Source organism: Panicum virgatum, chromosome 8N, assembly GCF_016808335.1.
Source record: "Panicum virgatum strain AP13 chromosome 8N, P.virgatum_v5, whole genome shotgun sequence".
NCBI lineage: Eukaryota > Viridiplantae > Streptophyta > Magnoliopsida > Poales > Poaceae > Panicum > Panicum virgatum.
In genome coordinates, this window is record NC_053152.1 from 45,108,479 (window position 1) to 45,118,526 (window position 10,048).

General features: G+C 46.9%; 1 protein-coding gene across 1 annotated transcript; it reads left to right on the top strand.

Moving 5' to 3' along the window:
* Window positions 1-5,054: 5,054 nt before the first annotated feature.
* LOC120684565 (protein ACCELERATED CELL DEATH 6-like) lies at window positions 5,055-9,848 on the top strand. The gene is made up of 3 exons (XM_039966417.1): window positions 5,055-6,130; window positions 7,759-8,411; window positions 8,849-9,848. Exons 1-3 carry the CDS (start codon window positions 5,329-5,331, stop codon window positions 9,731-9,733), a joined length of 2,340 nt encoding a protein of 779 aa, XP_039822351.1. The 5' UTR covers window positions 5,055-5,328; the 3' UTR covers window positions 9,734-9,848.
* The last annotated feature ends 200 nt before the right edge of the window (window positions 9,849-10,048 follow it).

Genomic DNA, 10,048 nt, shown 5'->3' on the forward strand with positions numbered 1-10,048 from the left:
ACCTGCACGGCCGACGGGCCAGCCTGAGCCGCGCTTGCCGCGTGCTATGCAACCTCTCCACGAGGCGCACTTCGATCCTTCTGATAGCTTCGATGCCTTCGGGCGGAATGCCCAAGTCGTAGAGCTCGACTTCGAACTCCCCTTCGGCAATGTCGTCAACCGAGGCATCTTTGTTGTTGACAGCATTGGCGCTCGGCACAATGGCATTCTCCGTAGGCATGGGAGGCTTCGTCGAGGTGCTGCCATTGTTCCTCTTCTTCGCTGCCATGTGGTGTGTTGGGATGAATCGCTGGTGGGCACCAAAACTATTGGTGGAATATACCCTTCGGAGCGAAGGAGTATCGCAACAGCCCAAAGACTGGAGGACGAAGCCTCCTTCGCAGGCGGCATAGAAATAGAGAACACGAAAATCAATGCAAGCGTAACTGCTCACTGTATTCAGTGTCCATCAACAACAATTAAAGGAGTATTTATATCCGACGGTTCCTAACCCACCAGACTAGATTCCCCGTAATGCCCCCTAACTGCTTTATTCTCGGAATATGCCGTGGGCAATTAAGTACATTTACATCAGAGTGGCTGATAGCTAAGCATTCAACCTCATCCTACGTCATGCTCGTGGGCCCGCTTCACTAGGTTGTCTTCGCCGGACTTGTTCGCGGTAGTCCCCCTTCGGCTCCTCGGTTCTGTCACGGCCGGGGGCCCGCTTTGGGTCTTCGCAGTCTTCATCTTCGGGCAGTGGGCTTCGCTTCGCCCGAAGACCTTGTTCTTCGGGCATTTGACAGTCTCGGCTTTGCTGGTAACCTCTTCGCGATGACACCTTCGGTGAAACCCGAAGGTATCTCTGCGTGTGCCCCATCTTCACCGGTCTTGTTGTTCTTCTTGGCCTTCGGTCGATCTCCTTCGGTGATGTCCGAAGGTGGCATCCCCAACATGGCCGAAGTAAACAAGTGAGAGCCAGAGTTTATCTTTCCTAGAACCTATTCTTTAGATCAGAACCACGCTACCCTAAGGTCACTCTATCTCTTAACTTCCAAGGGTAATCTAGTTAGAAGATCATTAGACCTTCATTCCTCGTGGATATACGATACCTGAATACTCACAGGTGAAGTGCTACAACAGCATCTCCGTGTGCTTATGGATCTTATCTGTGAACGTTAAGAAATACCAACACATGGGATACGTATGGATTCCGACTCTTATTGGGTACAGACCTCCCCACCCTATGTATATGAAGGGCAACACCCGATTGAGGGAAACCCAATCGAATCAAACAAAATGCATCTCCATGACTATTGATGGCGTCCTAGGCTTGCTAGGTAACCTAGGGCACGTTCGGCGACGCCAACGCCCTGACGGGGTACCTCTCGGGCGGGAGCATCGATGACCTTTGCTAGTTTGATAAGCTAGTCATTTTTTGTCACGTAAGTGCATTCATTATCCTTTGCTGGTTTGCTCATAAACCTAGCCGCCCTCCATCTTGTAAGCATGGTATGTATCACTCTGGAATGACCCATTTAGGTCAAACCCTAAGAATTTGGTGTGACCGGGTTGCTAAGCCGGTATGACCGGTCTGTGCAGCCCCATGGAGATTTGGTCCATTTCAGACTCGTGCGTTCTAGCACTTCGTACGTGGACCAGATTTGTCTCAACAAGTCAACATACTTTTTGGCGACTCTGCTGGTGAAGAAAGTTCTGGTTGCTTATACCCTTCTATCAAGCCCTAGCCAATTACCAAGTTGATCTATTATGTTGATTCGCCATTATTATTGGATCTGGTCCTTGTGGATCGTTGCATCTATTATTTTGACACTACATCAGGCAGCTCAAGTCGATTGCATTGTGTTTTGCTTGCTGCTCCAATATTGTGAAGATCAAAAGAAAAAGCAAAGTGTTGGTCATTGATTGCATGGATTATCAAGAATATTTGGATTTACTGATCACAAGACCAGAAGCATCAGGACCTATTATTGAGTATACATGGCGGGTTGTTCATATATTGCACAACAATATTACTACAGCATGCCTGAGGTACACCATGCAAATAACAACACATGTTTCTAATGATTATTTTTCTACTACCACCAATTCTCATGTTGATGCTGCTAGATATAATGATAGTATGCATATTGCATTGGCTAGTCATTATTCAGATAATGGTTTTTATTATGCACATCATAATTCTGAAACTACATGCAAAGGCCCATGTCAAATAATATGCGTACTTCGAATTTCGATACTACTAGCAACATACACATACACCCTTTCATACATCGGCAGTGGAACAAGTTCACATGCCGATGAACAATTATCAAGGCCAAACTAACATGGTGAGTGTCAGGTATCAGTATTACGGATACCCGGAAGTAAGGGATTAGCGGCTAAGCAACTGGGTTAGCTCAGGGAATGAAGCTTTCTCCACACACACACACACACACACACACACACACACACACACACACACACACCAGTAGACAGAGCACTCAGGCCTCTCCAGCCGGGGACTGAGAGCAAGAACACCCACGAATACTTCACACCAGAGACTTGGGAGCCCATCCCTCTCTTGACCGTTTGTACCCCCTACTACAACCTAATGCAAGATACACGAGCAGCTGCGAACTGTATGCAGGGACATTCTGCTCAAACCAGTATAAACCCTTGTGTCTTCTTTGCATACCATCCGCATCAAGCGTACAATCCACGAGAATCACTAGCTGGTGGTAAAAAAAATACACTGACATTTGGCGCACCAGGTAGGGGACTTCTGTGCATTTCATTTGTTCTGTCCAGGTTGCGGATAGCCAGAGGCTCACTCGTGTGCTTCACCGACCTACACTTCATCGCCAACACAGAGGGCATACTGGAGCAAACCTACGCTCCCATCCATCCTGCCAGCATCACCAGATTTGTCCCTGTTGTAGAATCCCTGTGGGGTATGCAGCTGGACACGTCGGAGCTCCGTGCCCCCACGTGCGACAGGCATCTTGCCGTCGACCCAAGGTGCGGAGTGCTAGCTCGGCGCTTCCTTGGTACAGGACCGGCCTAGGAGGACTTGCGCCATGTTCTTTTCTTGTTCGCCAACATCATGGCGCAGCTCTCCAGAGGAGAATTGATCCCTTCAGAGACCCTCGCCGGGGGGTGGGGGGTCCAGGCAACGTTCCCCTCTGACCTGCACAACGCAGCATGGATCACACGGCAACCCATGGCATCATGCGACACTTCTGAGCCTGCGGACATTGAGTTCATGGGCATGACGGACTACATGTCCAAATCCATCCACGACCTCCTCGCTGGAGTATCGGAGGGCATTTCCAACTCTGACTCCAGCGCTCGCTGGAGTATCGGAGGGCATTTCCAACTCTGACCCCAGCGATGCGAGCCACCACCCGTTGCACGAGTGTTTCATGGTGAACACCCCCGATAGACACATCGAAGAACTCGACGCAGGCGGCATCACACCTCTTGCGACGGGGATAGAGGGGACGCCGGCACCGTGTCGCCGCACCTACGGCGGAACCGGCTGCAGGAGCGACGAAAGGAACTCGACGAGGCACTGCTTCAGCTCATGTAGGAGCGCACCAAAGTCAAATGCGAGCTGGACTGTCGAGGGGACGGCGGGCGCACCTAGGAGGTAAACCAGTAGATCCAGGGGGATAGCGGGCCGGGGGTCTCCCCAACTTCGCACAAGCTAGCAAGAACATTGCCATGGTGACAGCTCTGCTCTCAACGATGCCTGAGCCCGCAACGTCGGGGGAGCACAGTGATCGTGACCAGTTGTTCGTCTAGCTTGAGCATGCAGCTCAACAACAGACTGTGAGTTCGATATCCCAGCGATGCGCCTTGAGCCAGGCCCAGCACACATTGTCGGTGCAGGGCCCAAGGAACGTCACCATTGACCAGGCACCGCCTGGAACCCAAGTGCCCTCGAAGGCACCCGTCAAGTGCCGCCTTAGAGTTGATCGATATGTACGTCTCACTCTCGAGGTACGCATGCACTGGCGAGAGCAGGATGAGGGCAAGGACAGCAGCACCCCTCACTTGCGACGCAGGGTAAGATCCGATAGCGTGGAAGAATGGAGCATGAGCCCCAATGCACGAGCCCGAGGTTTTTTGGTTCGGCCACTTTACCACAGCGGTACCAGCCCCTAACCAACATCACGAGATGCGTTGGGGTGACGAACCCCGGCTTCTGGCTCGAGGAATACTGGCTTGCCTATCGAGCCGGTGGCACGGACAATGATTACTTCATTATCCACAACCTCCCATTGTTCCTGGCTGACTCGGTGCAAACGTGGCTCAAACACCTACCTGCTGACCGGATCCAAAATGGGTCGGACCTCAAGGAGGTCTTTGTGGGGAACTTTCAGGGCATGTACGAGCACCTTGGGATCTCAAGAATTGCAGGCAGAAGCAGGGGGAAACTCTTTGCAAGTACATCTAATGCGTCTCCAAGTAGTGCAACGCGCTGCCCAACATCGCCGATGTCGACGTCATTAGGGTGTTCCTGTCCAGGACCACCTGCGAGTTCCTAGTCCACGAGCTCAGATGTAAGGGATCGAGAACCACCAAAGAGCTCCTGGGTATCACTGCTAGACATGCCTTAGGTGGACCGTCCGGTTCTACAGGCGGACAGTCCACCAGTCAAATGTTTGGACGTCCAAAAGTTTTGGCTTAGCCCCCAGTGGAGTTCGAAGGTGCATACCATCCGATGTTTATAGGTGGACTGTTCGCTTGAGGGCAAACCAGTAGGCTCGAACGGTCAGACCGGTCAAAGCTGTGTAATCCGGGTAGGTTTAGAATTATATATATGTGTGTGTGTGTGTGTGATGCTAAGACCGATGGAGGGTAATCACAATCGAATCAAAAAATCGAATTACTTTTTATCTTCTGAAACCCTAGCTCTTTTTCAAACCCTAACTGTTGTTCTTCCTGCGTCCCGACGGTGTTTAAAGACGTTTTGAGTGGCCTGACCGATCTCAGAGCAACCCTATTCCTTAAACTCCGATTGGGTCCCTCCCGAGCTCGAGGTGGTAGGTTTCACACAGCGTTCTGTATAACCGGTTTGACTGGTTCGCCCCACCGGTCTGATCGGTCGGCATAGGATTCCGTCGAAGTGATCATTTTGATGATCTTTCACACGTTCTAGTGCATCCGAGTGTGTTTGGCGCAATTCTATCTCAACAGGACTATTATAAAGCAGCATGGACTAAACACAGCCAACGATCGACGACTGCATGGAGTACCAACATACCAATGGAGAGATTCCGAGGTATCATCAGTTCATCACTCCACAGAACTTGTTGCTAGTCTGCTAGATAGTGGTGGTCGATGGCGGACGTAGCCGCAAACCAAGCGGACCAAGCTGCCGCTGCTGCTGCTCCCACCACGACGGCTTCCGCGGCACCAGACATCAATGCACGGCCGCCCGTGCTACATCCCCAGCTGTTCGTGGCTGCTCGCCGCGGCGACATCGAGGGGCTAAAGGAGCTGCTGCTGCTGCGGAACGATGGCGACCAGCAAGGAGGCCCTGCCGCGGCCACAGCGACGACGACGGCGCAAGTCGTCCTGGAAGTTGATCGCCCCCCCGCTGCAGCTCCGTTGCTGCATCTTCTTGATGGGGTGACCCGCAACGAAGGGGACTCCCTGCTCCACGTCGTTGCAGCCTGCGGCAACGGCGAAAACTTCCTCGACTGCGCCAAGATGATTTGCCAAGGCAGAAGCGGCTTCCTGGTCGCGCGCAACAACAGGGGCGACACGCCCTTGCACTGCGCCGCTAGCGCTGGGAACGAGGGCATGATCTCCTGCATCATGGCGCTCGCGGCGGCCGGCGACGAGACGACGGTCACGGAGTTCCTGAGGATGCGGAATAAGTGTGGGGAGACTGCCCTGCACCAGGCGGTGCGCGCTGGCAGCAAGGACTCCATGGACAAGCTCATGTCCGTGGATCCAGAGCTGGCCGCTGTTCCAAGTGAGGCTGACGAGGGGAACACAACTTCGCCGTTGTACCTGGCCATTTCATTGGGGAAGGAGGATATTGCAGAGCATCTAATCCAGAAAAGCAACGGCAGGCTTTCCTGCTCCGGACCACACAGGCGAAACGTTTTGCATGCAGCTGTAACTCGCAGAAAAGGTACTTGTGTACTGTTTCATATTCCCCATATCCAATCAAAACTGCTTACCTTTAATCTCGTTTTGTACATTTTGCTAACATAATACTCATATTGATACTCTATAAACTCTATCCGCTGTGATAAAACTTGGTTACCAATAGTTTTATGTATTTCCATCCATATTCATATTTTTTCACCTTTGCTTTACGGCATCATTATTCTTTGATAAGTGTTTTCTTAAAACCGTAGCTTGATTTATTTGATCTCATGTTGCATGCCATGTACGTATCATGACATAATAAGCCAGATTTTGCCTTTCTAATTTTAATCTTATTAATTTGGTTGTTGATTTTTTTTCTCCATGTGTTTATAGTGTCTCTGATTCAAAACCACTATTTTCATATCTTTTTACAAATGTGTCGTGTACTTTTAGTTGCTATAATAGGTTAACAGGCATTTAGCCTACGCAAAATGCAAAAGATGTTGAGTCTCCTCAATCAAAGAATTATGAGTGCAGTAGTATACTTTGTTTTGTTTAGAAATGGAGTGTTTAAATTAAACTATCAATGTAGATATGTTATAATGTTTTGGCTAAAATAAATTTCCTCTATCAAAGAATTTTGTGAGTAGTACTAATATACTTTGTCTTATAAGAAAATGAGTTTTTAAAGTTAAACTATAAATGTAGATATGTTACAGTGGTTTGGCCAAAATAAATTACCTCTTCCAAGAATCTTTGGTGTAGTACAATACTTTGTTTTATAAATAAAATGAGTGCCTCAATAACTTATAACGGGTATATATTATAATGTTTCAACAAAAAATATATTATTTATCCAAAGTAGCTGCTAACATAATGACTTATTACTATGGAGTCTTAATACTATTTAAAATATACTTTTAGTATCGTTGGTATGTAATTCATTCAATAAACTTTTTGTGATTGCAAAATTATGGAAATATACTTATTGCTTATGCATGCATATATGCTTAATCTTAATTTGTGTGGTGGCAACTTGTTTTTTTAACTGTGTGGTGGCACTTAACATATAGGTTTACTTTATGTTCTGTTTATATTAATGTAGTGGTAGAAATGGGTGATTGGAGGTATATATAATTTACATTATTTTAATGTAGCATATGTTGGTACTTTAAAAATGTGGATTTAATTATTTATTCTTGGTTATTTCAACAACAGGAGGTGTGTAATTTATATGCAAATTTAGGAGATAGCTTTAAATTTCCCTTAAATTACCTTTCATAATAATAGGGTTGTGTAGTTATATGTAAACACGAAACTTTATATTATCTTTCATAATGACATAGGTGGGTAATAATTTAGATGAAGATTATGGAGTTACTTTAGATTATTTTCTTAAGGGTATTGGTGGGTATTTTAGATAGAGGGTTATTTTAGACAACTTCTTTTTTTGAAACACATTTTAGACTACTTTTATAATGGTAGTGGTGGGTAATTTTTTAAAAAGCAAAATAGATCAAATGACTATTATTAATTACCTATCATGGTCATAGTCTAACAAATTGATAGCCGGATTTTCTGGTTTTATGAGAAATTGAGAATTTCTGTAATTTATCTTCTTTGTCTAGCGCGTTTCATGAGGACTAACGAATAATTACATGCATGTAGCGCTGCCAATGCTTTTGGAATTATTCAAGGACGTGACGGTCCAAGTGCAACAAGGGGCTAGGTCAGTGAGCACTGTACCCCTTCTCTGGCAGCTGACTATGCAACGTGACATTGACGGGAGCACCCCTCTTCACTTGGCTGCATCACTGGATTGGTGGCCCGAATCTTGGGTTGTCTCCGAAAGGTTCAAACACATTTGGCCATGGTCAAAATCTACAGCCACACTGCTACTAGATGCCAACAGTTGTTCGGCATATCAACCGGACAATAAAGGGTTGTATCCCATACATATTGCTGCCTGGGCTGATAACCTCGACGTCACCAAGGTCCTGCTTGAGAGGTGTCCGGACTGCGCCACTCTGCGAGATGGCAAAGGAAGAACATTCCTCCATGTTGCTGCCGGGCGACGACGGGCTACGCATCACAAAGTGGCTTACTATGTGTGTCGACAGATGGAGCATCCATTGGTTCTAAATATGCAGGACAACGACGGGGACACCGCGCTTCACCATGCCATCCATGTGGGAAATCTGGTAGTCTTTAACTGTCTGATTCGGAATACAAAGGTGGATCTTAGTATAGCAAATAAGGATGAGCTGACACCTCTCGATCTTTCGTGGGCTAAGCTTCCTCGAAGTTTACATTATCGATCGGTAAGTTTGTTTCTCGTATTATATATGTTCCGCATGCGCTGCAGTCTGCAGAGTAAAATTGCAAAGTAAGCAGTTTATTATTCTGTGAGACCTCTCATATATATATACAACATATATGAATTAACAAGGTATAGTCTTGTAGTGGACTAGTCACTCTGTTACTATGTTTATTCATGCCCTTGAAAGAAGACAGAATATTTGCCTATTGAAAAAGAAAATCAAGAGTGTGGTCATTGCAAGAAATAAAGCAGTTGCAGTACTATATCTTTAATATGGGTGTGTATGGTCATTTCTCACTGCGCTTATTGAAGCTAATAATTTCTTTATTAGTGCGTACAATGGGCTATGCCTAATACTGTGAAATGCAACAAGCAAGTAGTTCTTGTCAGCAGCTAGAGTACCTGATTGATACTGAATTTTGGGAATTTTTCTTACAGCATCCAAGAGCTGTAATATCGAGGACATTACTAGTGGTGGGAGCTCCAGCTGGGGGAAGTCGTTCTGACCTCTTCCGCGAGAAATATATTGGCGAAAGAGATGAGAAAAAAAAGTCAGAGGATGTGGCAAAAACAACAGAGGCCATGGGCATTGTCTCTGTGCTTATTGCGACTGTGACATTTGCATCAGCTTTCACATTGCCTGGAGGTTACTATCAATCAGCAAGCGACGGTGGTGTGCCTGGGACGCCAATTCTCGCTGGGAGCTATGCGTTCAATGCGTTTATTGTCGCCGATGCATTGGCATTCATCTGTTCATGTTTGGCTACCTTCAGTCTGGTCTTTGCCGGGGTGCCTGCCATGGAGCTCTCTGCACGCCATAGGCATACCAACATTTCTCTGCAGTTGCTGTATGCTTCAGGAGGAAGCTTGATGGCCTCTTTTGCCTTGGGGTTATACCTGGTGCTGGCACCAACTGCTGCTCATGCCACAGCAATCACGGTCTGTGTGTTTAGTTCTGGAGCTTTGGTCTTCGGAAACATGGAAGCTTGGCAGTTGCTGCGCGGGGTAAACACGGCCCGTGCCAGGTTAGGAATACGAAGACTGCTTGCAACTTGGTGTGATTTAGCCTCGGCCACCGGTGTTAGTTTGTTGTTTCCCTTCGCTTCGTTGATAGTAATATTCGGTCTCCCAGCAATAACCGGCACTCGGAACAAGCTCTCCAGTCTCTATGCAGTAGGCGCGGTTATTTTTGGTTTACAAAGCTTAGGCCTTCTCACGGGACCTCCACTTATTCGATTGATGATACAGAGATGGAAATATTATAAAACGAATGGAGGTTTGGTAAAATATTTGGAAGACTTTCCTGACTTGTGTAAACTATAGTCCCAGTTACTTTTATTTCTGATTTGGGAAGCTCACCGTTGTATCTGAGAAGGAAGGAATTTAAAAGATCAAATTTTGTGGATTGAAGGGTATATATTCACTCTGTTCGCTTGGCTGTGACTGGTAGCTAGTGCTGATTTGTTATGAGAGAAAAATATTGTTGGCTGGCTGGTGACTAGTAGCTGATGCTGATTTGATGTGAGAGAAAAACACTACTGACTGGTTGATTGTAGTAACTTTTTTCCCGTAACTAATCTTAGCTCGCTCGTCCTCCGGATCAATGTGTTGGGCGCACAAGTTTCCTTCTTGAAACGA

What these genes read in the sequence shown, in the direction of transcription:
- LOC120684565 (XM_039966417.1), top strand. Translation starts at nt 5,329, where the DNA reads ATGGCGGACGTAGCCGCAAACCAAGCGGACCAAGCTGCCGCTGCTGCT. An exon ending in AGCTGTAACTCGCAGAAAAG is followed by an intron (nt 6,131 to 7,758) that starts GTACTTGTGTAC and finishes ACATGCATGTAG; the next exon opens with CGCTGCCAATGCTTTTGGAA. An exon ending in GAAGTTTACATTATCGATCG is followed by an intron (nt 8,412 to 8,848) that starts GTAAGTTTGTTT and finishes TTTTTCTTACAG; the next exon opens with CATCCAAGAGCTGTAATATC.